At 39.3% G+C, this 17,071-nt stretch overlaps 1 protein-coding gene across 1 annotated transcript in view; it reads left to right on the top strand.

Annotated features, from left to right (window-relative positions):
• Positions 1–265: 265 nt before the first annotated feature.
• Positions 266–17,071, top strand: part of PLCXD3 (phosphatidylinositol specific phospholipase C X domain containing 3) — a 115,359-nt gene continuing 98,553 nt past the window's right edge. Inside the window, exons 1-4 of the mRNA XM_039244266.1 lie at positions 266–348; positions 4,689–4,785; positions 7,795–7,932; positions 10,610–10,727. Of these exons, the coding sequence (XP_039100197.1) occupies positions 266–348; positions 4,689–4,785; positions 7,795–7,932; positions 10,610–10,727 (436 nt within the window). The remainder of the gene's footprint in view (positions 349–4,688; positions 4,786–7,794; positions 7,933–10,609; positions 10,728–17,071) is intronic.

The following is a 17,071-nucleotide window of genomic DNA, read 5'->3' as shown; positions in this document are numbered from 1 at the left end:
AAACAATCAAAGAATAGTTTCAATGACTTTAACTTCACACACTCATAATAAGACTTGTAAATAACTTGCAGAATGCAGACTGTAAGCTGCTCGTTAATGATAAAACATGAAATCTAATTATCAGAGATTTCAAATGAAACTTCATTTTGTAAATACATTAAAAATTCATCGTCAACAGAGCAATGAATCCTTCATTTCTTGCAGGGTAAAGAGGACTCACTAGGTAGAATGATTCGTGTGGAAACACATTTAATTTCTTGGTTACATGCAGTACAATGTCACTAAAGTAGAAGCATTTGTGAACTGCCTGAAATCTTCCAGTGTGCCAGGCCCTGCTCTCAGCGAGTGGTAATAAACCCTGGAGTTTCCATGCTGAGATTTGATACCACATATTCCGATGTTTCTTCAACTTAAAAAAAAAAAAAACAAGTAAATCTTATCATGCACGTGTCTTGGTCCATTAGGGCTGCTCTACCAAAGTATTATAGACAAGGTGGCTTATGAACAAGAGAAATTTATTTCTCATAGTTCTGGAGACTGAGAAGCCCAAGGTTAAGGTGTTGGCAGATTTAGTGTCGAGAGCCTGTTCCCAGGTTCATAGATTGTTATTTTTATCTATCATCCATCCATCTATCTATCTATCTATCTATCTATCTATCTATCTATCATCTATCATTAGTGTCCTCACATGGCAGAAGGGGAAGGGAGCATTCTGGGGCATCTTTTAAAAGGGCATTAATCCCATTTGTGAATGTTGTACTCTCATGACCTAACACCTCCCAAGCCCCACCTCCAAAGGCCATCACATTAGAGATTAGTGGTTTCAACACATGAATTTTAGGAGTACATATTTGGTTTAAAGCAGCATATAGTCTAACAGAAGATGAGAAACTCCTATATCACCTGCACACCTCTATTTGCCACATTCTGAATGATTTAAGTACATTTCAGCAAGAGCAGAGGTGAAGTGTATTAAAATTCAACCAACATTTTTATTGAGAACTAACAGTGTAGTGACCACTGTGGTGGGCATTGGTGTGCTGAAATGAAAATCCTCGGTCTCTGAGAGGTTTATGATATAGATGGGGAAATAAAGACCCATAAAAGCACCTTTTGAGGGGACTGGGAATTTTTATGTTATATTTTATATACGCATATCTTTCTTGAAAAATATAGGCTAGTTAACTCCTTTAAATTTGAGTTCCTTTTCTCTCTGCACTGTGTCATTAAGCCTTTGTTGCATATGACTTTGACCTGGGATTGTTTCTTGAAGTTATACTTTGACCTCCATCATTAGTTCCTTGCAAGATTTGTGTTTATGTATCTAATCACTTCTCCTTCCCTTCTCCTCCATGACGTGTTAGCCCACACAGAATAGATGCTCAGTCAATACTTGTCACTTGTTTGATTGTATCCTTGATGGAGGTAAGTTGGGCACAAAAGAAGTTGGTGGGAAGAGGTCAGAATCTGACATGTAGTTGAGAGTGCTGATATTGGCAGAAAACATATTGGTAGTCTGAGAAATCATAGGGAGGTGTCTGATGGAAAGGAGTGGAATGTGTTATGAAACGGTAAGAGATAAAGCCATCTAACTAGCTGGCAGTCTTGAAGCCAGGGCTATGAAGTCTTGTTATTATTGGCTTTATAAACATGGTATTTTAGGAATATTAACTTGACATTGGTGTGCTAAAGGGATTTAAGTGGTGTTGCTAGTTGGACACGTCCCATTCATTCATATGAATTTACCATTCTTTCAAAATCAGTGAGATTAAGCTGGATTTGAAGTATTAATTCATTGTGGTGTTATTTTTTTGTTTCAGGTTGTCTTGATTGATTTCTCACCTCCATTTAGAGTAATGGAATCTAATTGAAGGGCTTTTAAGTAAACAACTCAGCCACACTGATGTGGGTGATTTTTTATAACGTTTTTGAAATTCCAGTGACTATTTTTTCCTTTTATCTAGTCTCAGTGCCATTTACATTTGGAAGAATCAACACATGAAATCCGCCTAGCCTCTTCAAACATAAAAGTGACTGTGAATATGTTATTTGTCTTCTTAAGCCATATTTTTCTCTACAGCCTTGAACCTAAGTGAGAAGACTTAGAAGAGAGTGTTTAGTCAATAACTTTACTATTCTTTTATTTAGTCATTTGAAAGAGTACTTGGTGTTTAAGGGAAATATTTTTCTTTGGAAAAATAGGTAAGAAAGAAAAAACTCAAGCAATATGCTATGGAAGTGTCTAAACAAAAGATGCTTTGCATAAGGAAATAAGTTGTAGGAATAGATGCCCTGAAGAAAATATAAATGTCTTTTTTTACTTGAAAGTGTACAGCTAAAATGTAGCATGAGTTGCATATGCTTCCATAACACCAGCCAGTGTTTCTGTATAATTTTTTTACAAGGTCTGATAAGAAACTTTCCTTGTTAAATGTGTATGTAGCTCCTGAAATAAATGCAATTTAAGTAGATGTTTTAGAATGTTTCCCTCTGAGCCCTTGTTCTTCACTTCAGCCCATTCTTCCTGCTTTAGCTTTCTCTGGCACCACAGCCTAAAGAAACACATTCAGATTCCCAGGGGAATTCAGCATCACTGTAAGCTGACCCCACCCTCTATCCTGGCCACTTGCTTTAAATCCACTGTTTTGTCTGCCACTTGACCGCAGCAATTAGCAGTGTGTGGCATGGGGTTGGCATTCAGTTAACACTTATTGAATGAAAATGGTTGAAGGTCCTTATAGTTGCTCCAACTTGTCTTGTCACTGGTAAACTTTTGCTCTTCAAGGTAAATGACTGTATAGTTTCTTATTCATCTCCATCACATTTCTTCTTCCCTCCTACTCACCCCAGTTTGTTTGTTGTTTTCTTTTTCATTACTTCTGGTTTTATTTTCACCTTTTCAGTTTTGATGTCTAACCTTTCATTTCCACTGGAGATTCTCCTATATTCAGTTCTTTAAATATTGAACCCCTAAAGCTTCATCAAGTTGGGTCATATCTAAATCTGTTTTCTAAAATGTTACCCTGATTATCTCTGATCTAATTAATTTTTAAGAATTGAAGTAAATTTGACATATATTAGTTTCAAGTGCACAACATAGTGGTTTGATCTTTGTGTTTATTTGACCTAGCTAAACTTTACCACCATGGCTATTATCTAGAATGGGGAGAGGGAGAAGGAAAAGTGACTGATGGATGGTGCTTAAACATTGCTCTGGTGACAACACATTTGTTCTCTCCCTTTGAAAGTTGCTGTGTTTCAAACATATTGTGTATAATGAGGGCTGATTCTTACCTAAATTAAACTTGCTGTGTCTATTGGTTCTTTCCATTCATATATACACAGTTTTTCTTTGCAATCATCCACAAACAACATTCTATTTCTGTGACTTATGAACTGTTTTCTTTCTTATAACTATAGAATACCAGTCTTTGGGACAGTGAGCTGAGACACAGTGGTCTACTGAGATTGGGAAGACCCAGTCTTTTTGCAATTTCTTGAAGAAACTTATGGCAAAGTCAGGGAAATATGATACTCGTCTCAAGAATACCAGGGACTAGTTGAATGACTGGGGGATTCAGCGGCTATACCCTTCTGGGCAAAAGTGACTGAAACACAAATTTCCTGCACATGAACTTATGTCTAAGGGTTGGAGTCTGGTTGTTACACAACCCTGTGGAGAGAAAGCATCTATGTTCCATTGAGGAAATATATTTAGTAACTACCTCATGCTTGGAGATATACTAGTGTCTTTATAAAACATAAGTAAGTCATCTATTTCTCCAGACAACCTTGTAAGATATTTATTAGGTCCAGTGTACAGAGGAGGCAAAGGTATTATTAAGAAAGTTAAAAACATTTTGCCCAAGTTAAATAGTCCTAATGTGTCATTGGACTAGGATTTGTTCACATATTTGTCTATACTTAGGCTGTAGAACAGAAGCAAAACAAAGCAGACAAACTCCAGGTGAATGACTAAATGAGGGAACATACCTATGAAAGAAAACAGATCTCTAGGAAACCAGTTCCCATGTGGTAGGAAAAAGATGATAGAAAATGATGGACATAACAGCAAAACATTCAGCTTAGAGTCTGTGATGCTCGTATCAGTTCTTTGGCATAAGAATATTATAGGACCACCTGGATGGCTCAGTCAGGTAATCATCTGACTCTTGATTTCAGCTCAGGTCATGATCTCACAGTTCATGAGTTTGAGCCCCATGTGGGGCTCTGTGCTGACAGTGTGGAGTCTGCTTTGGATTCTTTCCCTCTCTCTGCCCCTCTCTCGATCATGCTCTCTCTCAAAATAAATAAATAAACTTAAAAAACAAAAGAATATCAATAGACTCTCTGACAAGAAAGCGAATGTTACAGGGTTTTAGACTGGAGTTAGCTGTGGGAGCCTCAAAAATGTGTTGCTTGGGGTGTAAATGCTTTTAAATTTCTAGTACTTGCTGGGAAGGCCAACATTGCTCAAGAAAATCACCACTGTTTCAATAAATATGTCTCTGCCCATACTGATCTTGAAGTAGACTACACAAAGATCCCTGGAGGAGGGCAGCTGAAGTGTGTATCACTGTCTTAGGTGCCTGCTTTTTAGATTTTTCACTCGGAGGTCATATTTGACACTATCTTTGTTGTTGTTAGTTTTTTCTCTGTAATCTGTGGCGTTGTCTCCTTATCAACAGTTACACAGGCTTCTTGGATTCACCCACTCTGGGAGATGACGAACTTCTCATTTTAGATGCTGCACTGGATGAAAACCTTATAGCCTCTATGTATAAAGTTTAGATCTTTCAAACATGAGTTCTAAATGTGGTGAAAATCTTACCAGCTTCATTTTATCTATATAGCTTTTTCTTGAATAATTTCCCTTTTATTCTTAATGTTTAGGAAGGTTCCACATTTGTGAAAGTCCAATCCCATAGTACAAAAGAGAACCAAAGGAAGTTTTGCCCAAACTTTGATGAGCAATTTAACAGGAGACAATGCCAGCAAAATTTGGAAGAAAAGACCATGGGAAGGGCAAACCTGGGAGACAAAATCAGTGCAGCTCCATCTGCTTTCCCCATCCATCTCTTTCAGGCACCAGATTTTATTTCAATAAGGAATGTGATCCCTGAGGGAGGAAAGACAAACTAGGCTGACAGTGTGGTAATCGGAAACCTCTCTCTTTCTCAACATCGCCACAAAATAGTCCTCATCTGAGAGTTGGGTAAATATTCCACGCCGCATGCCAGGAAGGACTTGGGAAGCCTCTATACCAACAAGAAAATGATATTTTATCTTACTCTTCAGTGAATCCGTTGATTATATTGTTTAAAGAAAATTGCTATCTGAAAGCTCTAGAATAAAGTAATAAAAGTGAAAAAAGAAAGAACCCCAGGGAGAGCCAGTTCTTAGGGTGCAGCCTCTCTCCAGTGTCTTTCATTCACTGAGTTCATCTGGTTCTTTGCTGATAACAAGGATTAGGAATTGATGCCCAATGGAAAATAAAAAGAACCCAGCTCTACCTGACAAAATAATCACTCTGTTCCTCTTCTGAGGTGTTTCTCAAATGTTCTTGGCAAAGCAGTGCTTTTTCATCTCTGCATAAACGTTTGGGCACACCACCTTTATTATCACAGTGGTCTATAGCCATCTTTTCTGCTAGACTTTGACCTTGTTGACACCAGGTACAGTTTTATGCTCACTTTTGTAATAATAGGCACCCAAGTGTCTATCAAATTGAATTGTAAATGTAATCCCAACATTTTCCTCCTCAAATGGAGACCTTTTATAGCATTTCCCAATGATCATCATATGGCAAATATTCTTTGTGTTTCTTCTGGCATGAAATTCATTGGCTTACAAAATATTCTGCATGTGTCTCTCAGGAGCCAAAAAATAATAATAAAACAGATTTAGATCTGCACTTCTTTGCATTGAAATGTCTTAAGATAACCTTGACGTATCTGGAACCCTTCAGCCTTCTGTATCTTATGAAGAGTCTACTAGAGTAGCTCTTTGTTCAGTGTGTACCAAAAGAAAATTATTTTCCCAGATTCCACTTATTTCATCTGAAGTTTACCAGAACATTCTCCTGACTCCAAGACCTACTCCAAACTAGAAACAAGGACACAAAGTTGCATTCCAGGGCCCTACTAACTTGGTATAGAGATAGCGGGCAGCTTCACCTCCAGTTTTACTAATCAGCCCCCGCATCCTCCATTTTGCTGCTTCTTTCCTCCCCAGAATAGATGGGTTTGTGCTGAAAACTATCTCCTTTTTTGCCCCCTTTCTATTGCCTCTCTTCTATTTATCTGGGGAAACTTTTGAACAGAGAAGAGGGGATGAGTTGATGCCACCCTTCTTTACATTCTTCACAGAGAAGGATCAGTATGCATGCCTCAGGGGCAGCCCAAGGATTCAAGAGACCTGCATTTAGAAGTGCCACAGGGGGCGCCTGGGTGGCTCAGTCTGTTGAGCTTCCAGTTTCGTCTCCGGTCATAATCTCAGGGTTTTCAGGGTTCCTCGGTTCAAGCCCAGAGTCGGGCTTTGTGCTGACAGCTAGGTCAGAGCCTGGAGCCTGTCTTCAGATTCTGTGTCTCCCTCTCTCTCTGACCCTCCCCTGCTCACGCTCTCTCTCTCTCTCTCAAAAATAAATAAAAAATGTTTAAAAAAGAAAAAGAAAATGTGCCACTGACAAGGAACTTCTATAGAAACTTTTATCTCCCCTTAACAAATAAAGTATTTTTGGAAGATGAGAGTTAAAGGATAAAAGAGCAAATTTGCCTGTCTTTTCTAGAGGGGAGACCTGTAGTCAGGTATGTCTTTGCAAGAAAATTTCAACATGTTCTATCAGAATAAAGTCTGTGTAAACTGCCAACAGCTCTCCTGACAGCTACCTTTCCCAGGAAGTTTCCATGGAATGTCATCTTTTTTTTTTTTTTAATTTTTTTTAATGTTTTATTTATTTCTAGGAGAGAGAGAGAGAGAGACAGCGTGAGCAGGAGAGGGTCAGAGAGAGAGGGAGTCACAGACTGAAACAGGCTCCAGGCTCTGAGCTGGCTGTCAGCACAGAGCCCGACGCGGGGCTCGAACCCACGAACTGCGAGATCATGACCTAAGTGAAAGTGGGATGCTTAACCGACTAAGCCACCCGGGCGCCCCGAATGTCATCTTTTTTTAATTCACTTTTTAAAATGTTTGTTTTTGAGAGGCAGAGAGACAGAGTGTGAACAGGGGTGGGGCGGGGGGGCACAGAATCGGAAGCAGGCTCTAGGCTCTGAGCTGTCAGCACAGAGCCCAATGTGGGGCTTGAACCTAGGAACCCCGAGATCGTGACCTGAGCTGAAGTCAGAGGCTCAACCAACTGAGCCACTCAGGTGCCCTGGAATGTCATCTTTAAACTGCTGAGGAATAGAAGGTTGATTTTTAATTCTCTGTCACTTGAAACTTGCCAATTAAAATTTCATATTCTTTTCTCCTTAAGACCTTTGAAAAATGGAATATAGAAGCTTATCTAGAGATAACATAACTACTTACCTGGCTTGAAGCTTTTGTACCTGAGATGCTATAAATGTTCATTTCCTATCAATTGCAACTTGCAAGAATATCCACAGCTTTCCTGCTTTCCTTGCATCAGTCTTTTCATGAGGCATCTTCTTAATCCTATCCTTTGTCCCTATCTTCACCAGGCTCCTCAACATCTTGATCTGGGGGAAATCAAACTAAAACTAAGGACAGCTTTGCAGATTAAAGAAAGGATGAAGTTCCATGGGACAGAGTTACTTTTTATTTGTTTGTTTTCAGGGTACCATTGCTGAATGTAGACGTATTTACTATATTAATGCTCTCGTGCATACTCCTTCAAAGAATGCCATTGATGTCTCCTTTAGACTTTTAATTTATCAAATTATAAAAGTATTTGGTGTCAATACCACTTCTTTGGTAAAAGCTATGCTTTAAGATGAACGGTATAGAAGACACTGTTGTGGTCCTGTGTGTAGATCCCCTAGGCGCTCCTCATTCCTGTGCCTGCCAGTGGCTTTTAAATGCAAGGCTTCTTAATGAAAGGGTGATGGAGGGGTGAGATGCCAGCAGAGCTTTAACCAATGACAAAAGGAAGTTTTCGTCATCCACCCCCGCCCCAGGCAAGACAGCTCTAAGGCTTGTTCTATTTTATATCCTAGATGGTCCCAGCAGGAGGAAGCCCTGGGCTCACAGTGAAATCCTGCTCCTTATGCATTGCATTGACTTCTTTTTCTTTCCTGTCACACTTTCCCACTCTCCTCCTGGTACTTCTGCAATCCCCTCCCAAATCATTTATTTATTCATTTATTTATTTATTTATCTTTGTATTTATTTATTTAATTTATTTTAATAAAGATATTAAGAGTTAAAATCTTAGGCTCAGCATCTGCTTTTGGGCAATCCAAACTCGGCTACAAGCAGAGAGAATGTATTTTATTCTTTGAAAATGAAAATGTATGGTGTCATCAATAGTGCTAGAAAAATCTGTGTATAATTCAGAAAATTAGAAAGTTACCTTGAAAATAGACCAGGGCCTATGCGCTAAGATTTCTGCTTTATAATCTTAGCACAATCTTGTTCAGTCACTCATTTGAAATTTTTTTCCTGCGCTTTGATATAAAAGATATTAATGCAAATTGCTGTGAGGATATCAATAAATGTAATATCATTTCCTATTCATAAGAATATTAGATTGTGCATTTGAAGAGATTAGGGGAAACATGAAAAGATAAAAGATAGTAGATAAAATAATACGCAGAATGCCAAGGAATAAATGTTAAAATGTGACACAAAAATGGAGACAATATATACTGTAGGTATTCAGAGAGACATATGCATGGGCTAAAGGAAGTTATACAGGTACAGAGTGTAGAAAGCATGCATGTGGCATTCTGCGTCTGGCTGAAGTGGAAGATTCTTTTAAGGAAGTGCTAAAGTTAAAAATATGTAGGTACCATACATATTTTTATGTATGGTAAGGGAAGGAAGGGGAAAGGAAGGGGAAAAATAGTGACAGAGAGAGAGGGAGGCAAACCATAAGAGACTCAAATACAGAGAACAAACTGAGGGTTGATGGGGTGGGGGAAGAGGGGAAAATGGGTGATGGACATTGAGGAGAGCACTTGTTGGGATGAGCACTGGGTGTTGTATGTAAGTGATGAATCATGGGAATCTACCCCCAAAGGTACATTGTCCCAGTTTAGAAGAACCTGAATGTGCCTAAGGAGTTTGAGAAGTGAATACAATTTTTCTATTTTTTTAGTTTTTTTTTTTTTCTGTGTGGGGGGGGGGGAGGAGGGAGGGAGAGAGGGAGAATCCGAAGCAGGCTCCATGCTGTCAGCACTGAGCCTGATGTGGGACTCTATCCCATGAACAGTGAGATCATGACCTGAGCTGAAACCAAGAGCCAGACACTTAACTGAGCCAACTAGGTGCCCCATCTTTTTTTTTTTTTTTTTTTTAACAAAGTGCTCACATGTATTCATTTTCTCATCTGTTCACTAAACACATAACTAAACTGCTCTATTTAAAGACATTATACTTGGTTTTGTTACCTGGTGAAAAGAAGACAGAGAGGAGAAAAGGATGACTCATATGATTAAGAAGGTAGGAAATTTAAGAGAGAATTGAGTTTAATTTTAGACAAATTCTGAATTTATTTAGTTATTCACTAACCTTTTCAGCAACATTTAAGGCAGGCCACATTGAATCCAATATACCGGTCCTGTGTGGTTTTTACAACATGAGAGATCTTCACAAATTTCTCTCATTCTCTGATTCTATCCATTCTCAGGTACTTTTGGAAACCTAATTGGCACCAAAGTTTAAGATATTTCTCAAAGGATTATGGTATTGGCCAGCAGCCAGATTAGGATGTGGGAGGCAAGAAGGCTCCAGCCAAAGTAAATTCACCCTGAGCTTGGCCCCAGACCTCTTCTCTTCAAGGGCTTTTTCATCCTTCTCAACTCATTGAAGTCCACAGTGGTTTCTGGCTTGGATCAGCTCTGCAGGTTCCAGAAGTGACGGGGAAAATGGGCTCTGGGTGCCAGTCGAGCACCTTGTCAGGTGCGTTGATTTCAGGAAACCTTTGATGTCTGTTTCGGTCTTGGAGATCTGGGGAAATGTGATCGATAGAGTTGATGTTTCCACACTTTATGGCATGTTAAGAGCCATTATGAGGCTTTTACTTATAAGCTTGTTACCCATGTCTGAGGGTAGGTTTCTCTATTGCCTCCTCGGGTCTCCCTCCTAATTTTGATGTGTGAATGATTGGTGGTGTTTGTGCTGTTATATTGCACATCAACCAACAACGGCCAGAATGTTTCTGGATCCACATTTAATGTAGTCACAGCATTCTGCAACCAGATGATGATGGCAAGCTAATGGGCTTCGCCTTCATGAAATAACTGCATCCCAGGTTTGAAGGTTTATGCTTGTTTTATTTGTCAGCATTACCTAAGTGGATACAAGAAGAAATAGTAGCTTTATGCTGACATATTATCAGGTCCATTTACAGAGAAAGACAGATGTTACGACCTCCTACTGCTGCTCTGTTCTTTGAGCCATGTCAAATTTTATCCCCCTTCATTCTTAGCAATTAAATGCTACAGCCCTTGGGGCTCACCTATGTGGCCGAGATGAAGAGACTTTTCAAGTTGCATATTCCATGGAGTTGCATCTTAATTCCAGTATGCTGTTATCCAGCAGAGTTTGTAACTGTATTGGCTCTGTCTCTCTCTCTCTCTCCCCTTTTCCCTTTCCTGCCTCCTTGCTTGTCTTTTAATCCATCAGCATTTACAGTCCTGGAAATAATATGACAGAAAAACCAATGCCTCCCCAAGTAAGAGAAATTAACAAGATGCTTGCTTGGTCTTAGCGCTCTCTCTCTCTCTCTCTCTCTCTCTCTCTCTATATATATATATATGGCTTTGCTCCTTTTCTCTCAAATCCTTTTTTCTTCAATTACTACTGAGTCTTTAACACTGGATAATGACTATGCTTTTCCCAGTCTGCCTTTCTGGTAACTCATTAATGCTTAGCTATGAGAAGAAAAGGGCAACAACTCTATTAACACAACCAAATTGATTTATAATCAGACATGAACCAGGAACTGGGTAAGAGTTTTACAAGCACTAAAGGTTAATAGAACCATTCTCTGGCCCATTTTCCAAACCAACCTTCTTGAGGTTTTCTGACCTCCACCCCCAGATATACAGCCATTGCATAAGAGATTTGGGCAAGGGTGGCATGTAGGTGGAAGTTATTTATGCACATTAATAGCTTTTTCAACTATTGTACACTTATTAGAGAACCCCTACATGTAGCCCTCGCTAGGTTCAGAATAAAGCAATTATATAGTTAATTTAGCATTTATCTGGAAGACTGGGTTGCAAATTTAAAAGCTTGTTCAGTTGAAACTAGCACTTATTCGTTTCATGGGGATTTTTACACAGGCTCTCTTTGCCAGTATGAAACACTCACATGCAGCTCTTTTTTGGAGTTGACTAGTTGAGTCAGATCGCAGTCCCAATCAATTTCAGAATGAACAGCCAGCTGGATAGAAGCCATGCTTTCCATTACTGGTTAATTGCTTTGGTATGAATGTGATTGGCTAATCCATCCTCCAAAGCCAAGAAGACTTTAAAGTAGTTTGTATGTGGTAATTCACTGGTAGGGAGGAACCAAACAACAGCACTCCCCCTTCTGTGCTATTCTCTGATTGTCCTGAAGAATAGTTTCACCTTCCTCCCTCTCCCCATAAATAGAGTTTCTTTTGCATATTAGTGTTTTGAGGTTTTATTTCATTGATTTTTTTTTTCTCAAAAATGACTCTGCCACAGTTTCATAGAGTCTCTCCCCTTCGAATTCAAGCCTTGCTTCCTAGTGAGAATCCGTGGCAGGATTGCCATATTCCCACTGCCAGAGCTTCAAAGGTTTTACTAATTCTTTACCTGCTAAATGACTCATTTGCTGAAATTCTGTCATGCACCTGAGGTGTCATATTAGTTTTCCTTTGACTCATTCGATAAAATGTGGCATAATAAGGACAACCCAATCAGCATAATTCCTCTCTTTGGAGCCAGGATGGTCTGATTTATGTTCCCTTCCTTAATAAGAGACCCTGAAACACTGGATATAAATAAATTGGTACCTGAAAATAGTCTGTCCCCAGGAATTACTCTCCACAATGCAATAAAACAGCCTTGTTATGAATTCAGTTGGCAGGATGCTAGCATCACAAATCAAAATTGACCCTACCTCTGTCAGCTGTGCTTAGCACATTAATATAAAGAAATGGGTTTCTATTCAGCGCCATGGACTTAGATGCCTTTCCTACCAATGTAGAATGTTTTCTGGAGCTGTGTCTAGGGAAATCATGGTACATATTCACATATTGTTCCTAGCTGTCTCTGTGACGAAAGCTTATAGGAGAAGCTCATTCTCTTCCTTTCACTTCAAGAATATGTCCCAGGGGTGCCTGGGTGGTTCGGTCAATTGAGCATCCGACGTTGGCTCAGGTTGTAATCTTGCGGTTCATGAGTTTGAGCCCCTCATTGGGCTCTGTGCTGACAGCTCAGAACCTGGAGCCTGCTTTGGATCCTGTGTCTCCTCACTCTCTGCCCCTCTCCCACTTGCATTCAGTCTGTCTCTCTCTCAAAAATAAATAAACATTGAAAAAATTTTTAAAGAATATGACCCAATTATTACTTCTCTCTCTCCCATTTTATTCTTTAAAATATAATACCCAAGTAATAGAAAAAGTACTCCACTAATTCCACTGCCAACATTAATACCCAACTAATAGCAAAGTCTTCTATAGAGCTTACTATATACTACCATAATAAAAAAGCCTACCAGGTGCTAGTAAAATAACTTGGGCACAGATATGCTATGAGAAATTTGTGTCTGTTGTTTTGATGCACAAACAGTTAATAGGCTTTAGCCTATGATGCCTACTTAAAATTGAAGTGATCCCTTGACTATTCATTTTTATTAATGTTATTATCTGCAGTTGTGAAACCAATGCTTAAAAGATGTCTTCTTTTATTAATTCATGTATTATTAACCTTCCAGCATGTATTGTAGCTTAACTGGTATTATAGAACCCAAGTCATTTGTTTAAGTAATGCAGACAAAATAAGAAGAATTGGCCATATATTTCAGAAGCAGGATTTAGTTCAGTTATAGGTAAACAGGCTGTCCTTGGCAGACAAAGTTGATACTACTTCTCAGGTGGAAGATGTTGGCTAATGCTATCTGAGAAGCACCGAATGAGTCCCTGTAACCTCAACCAACACTAGGACTTGATCTGTTTCTTCTGGAACCTGAAGTGCTATCATTAGGATTTCTTCCCTTTGATTCTAACTTTGCCATCCTTGGACAGGATGGTTATAGTAATAGGACTTCTAAGAAGACTTGAGGAGTCTTAGGGACATGTATGAAGAAACCCTAATCAGATGGAGGTGCCATACACAAGGGGACTAATATACCAGAGAAAGAACCAAATGACTGTAATGTGAGAAATATGGTTGTCACCACTGTTCACTTGGAATTGAGGCCACCAAATTCTAGGGTGAAACAATGCTTGCCTGAAGATAAGTAATAAAACTTGAAAAGAAAATATGTATACAGACTGATTTACATTTTGCTATTTTTGCCATTTAAAAGAATGCCTATAAGGGGCACCTGGGTGGTTCAGTTGGCTAAGCATCTGACTTCAGCTCAGGTCATGACCTCACCATTTATGAGTTTGAGCCCCAGGTTTGGCTCTGTGCTAACAGCTCAGATTCTGGAGCCTGCTTGGGATTCTGTGTCTCCCTTTCTGTCTGCCCCTCCCCTGCTCCTGCTCTGTCTCTGTCTCTCAAAAATAAATAGACATTGGGGGAAAAACTTAAAAAAAAAAAAAAAAAGAATGCCTACAATAATTTAATTGGGGGGGGGGGAAGCAGATTCCAAACTTTTACCAACAAAATAGCTCAGGAAAAGTACCAAGACAGAGTTAAAAAACAAAAACTAAAACTAAAAGGTACAGAAGAATATATGTGAATTCTCAGACAAATTTGTTCTTTTTTACTATAGTCACAGGCCATCCTGGGTACTTACACCTAAGTCTGGTATGTCTGTACTCCACCCCGCCTGCCCTGAAATACTCGTCAAAAAAGCTAATAATTTTGTTTTATCAACACATCTCCAGTTGTGTTCTTAAAGGGAAGATTCAATTCCGACTTCTTCCCTAAGACTGCTGCCCTACTCAGTGTTCCTGCAGAAGTTAAGGAGTCCTTCCAACCTTTGAGCTGTGCTTCTCCTAATTAAAATAAGAATGATATATTGAATACTTACTAAGTCTGAGGTCCTTTAATGATTGATTTTATCTATCTGGCTGTCTGTATCTCTCTCTCTCTCTAAATTACTGGGCACATATTAATATGTGAGGATTCCCTGGATCTCCTCATCCTCATGATAAGGAGAATTCTGTCTTTAGAATTCATGTATATGTGTGTGTGTGTGTGTGTGTGTGTGTGTGTGTATACACATATATATGTCCGCGCAAACACACACACACTAATAGAATTATTATAACTTTCTATAAGGTAGATATTACTTCCTTAACAGATCAGAAAACTGAGACATGAGAGATGACATAATTTGCTCAAGGCCACATAGCTAACAAGTGGTACAGCTAGGATCTGAACCCAGGTGGTCTGCCTCCTGACTCCATGGACTGCTGTTTATAAATGGCGACCACATAAGCCAAGCCCATGACCCCTCCATGTCTCTGAATACTTCCCCTCCTACCCTTATCCCAGTTGACTTATTCCTTTCTACTTCTTAAAAGTCATAGTCACTTCTATTCAATTTAACACTAGTTACTATTGTTTACTCTTTATTCTCTAAATTCTCCCTGCCCAACTAACCTGAGCCAGTATCTAGAAAGAGACAATGTTATATGGTTCTTCTGTGGCTCTGGAGGATCTGGTACTTGAAAAGGGACCAATATACAACTCAACGGAAACTTGAGATACTGGAAGTTTTAGAAATTAGGTTTAAATATATGGGAGATTGCAAGTTTAGGAGTAACTTTCATTGCGTAAAACAAGAAAAATTCAAATAATAGTAGCTTAAGCAAGATTTACTTTCTTCTTGCCTGAAGGAAGTTTAGGGAGCTAAAATGAGAGCTTTTATGATGTCTTCAGGGACGCAGGCTCCTCTCTTTGTGGTCTGTCACCTTTAGTAGTTAGTGTCATCCTCAAGGTCACTTCTGAGTCAGATATTACATCTGCATTTCAGACAGCACAGAAGAGGAAGGGCACTTTTCAATGGGAAGACTTTTTAAGGAGACTTCCCGAAGGTCTCATATAATACTTCAGCTTATATCTCACTGGATGGACCTCTTCATATGAATAACGTGGCTGGGAAAGGTAGTATTTAATTTAGCCTATCAATGTGGACACTTAAAAATCAAGATTCTAGTAATAAATTGGAAGGGGGGAATGGATATTAGAGAGGCAACTAGTGAGTTTTGCCACAAGAAGCATGAAAATCAGTTTCTTCTCAGGTACCTTTAATTTTTTATGAAAAGGTTTCCATTCATGACCATGACCCATGCATGAAATTAAAATATATTCTGGGTAGCTCCTGGGAGTTGCAGCACACCTGGAAGTCAGCCTGGTCTCCCTTCTATAGAAATAAGTATCAAGAAATATCCCTGAGCACCACTGCCAATCACTGATGGTGCTGGTTTTGTTTGCTTAGGTGGTTAAAGATGAGGGTTTTCTTGCGTTAAAACAGGCAAAACATCTTGAAATTTACCTTGATAAATGTATTTTTATAGTTACAGGAATGAATACATGTCAAGTTTTGCTTTCTTTGGCTCTTTTCCAAGGAGGAAAACATTTGGCTGATCACGTAGAGTTTTTGATGCTCTGAATGTAGTTGGTATAAATAGCTTGTAAAGTTGCTTTTCTAATCAGAGGTTCAATACTAAATAATGATTTCCAAAGGACACTCCCCAAGTTAACAACCTTGGATATTTCTAATGGAGAGACTTCCACATGTGTTTGCATGCTGCTCTTATTGTCTTGTGTATTCATTAAGGTATGATGAGGCTGCTGAAATAAGAAGCCCAACAATACTTTGACTTAAAAGGAGGAATGTAATTTCCCTCTCACATGAAATTCTGATGTGAGTGCTCTAAGTCAGCAGCAGCTTTGCTCCACATAGTCATTCAAGAATTCAGTAATGATTTGTCTAGTGATCACCTTTCCTGGCAACTTGAGGCAGAACAAACCAAAGCCTAGGAGTAGGCATTTCTTTCCAATTTTTGAAAAATACTTTTCCCACATTCCACTGATAAGCCCTATACATGTCTATAAGAGGAGCTGGGAAATGTCTTTTAGGCTTGTGTCCAATGGGGCATCTGGGTGGTTCAGTTGATTAGGCATCTGGCTTTGGCTCAGGTCATGATCTTGTGGTTCATGAGTTGGAGACCTACATCGGGCTCTGTGCTGACAGCTCAGATCCTGTGCTTCAGATCCTATGTCTTTCTCTCTCTCTGCCCTTCCCCTGCTCTCATTCTGTCCCTCTCAAAAATAAATAAACCTTTCAAAAAAAGAAGAAAAAAACTAGATTTGAGCTAGCAGTATTTATCTCCCATTTGTGGTCCGTAGTTAACTCCCTTCTTTCACATCTCTCTGCACATCATAATTCAGTCTCTCCCAATACCAAAGAGGTTTTTGGGAAAGTAAACTAGATAATACTTTTTTTTCTGGTCCAACCTCTCTGATGGCTGCCCCTGAATAAACTCCCGAATAAAGTCCAAACTTTTTGCCACTATCTAGGAGACAGGGCATCATGTAGCTTATGACTTTTCTTCACCCCACCTCCTCCATTCTTGCATTGTTTGGGTTCTGCCACATCTGCTGCTGCTGCTGCTGCTTCTTTTTTTTTTTTAAATATTTCTCTATTTTGGGGACAGCACAAGTGGGGAAGGGGCAGAGAAAGGGGGACAAAGGATCCAAAATGGGCTCTGTATGGACAGACTGACAGCAGCAAACCC

Source organism: Hyaena hyaena, unplaced genomic scaffold, assembly GCF_003009895.1.
Source record: "Hyaena hyaena isolate Hyena2069 unplaced genomic scaffold, ASM300989v1 scaffold_236, whole genome shotgun sequence".
NCBI lineage: Eukaryota > Metazoa > Chordata > Mammalia > Carnivora > Hyaenidae > Hyaena > Hyaena hyaena.
The sequence above is the reverse complement of the archived record's forward strand: the minus strand, read 5'-3'. Positions and strand labels throughout refer to the sequence as shown.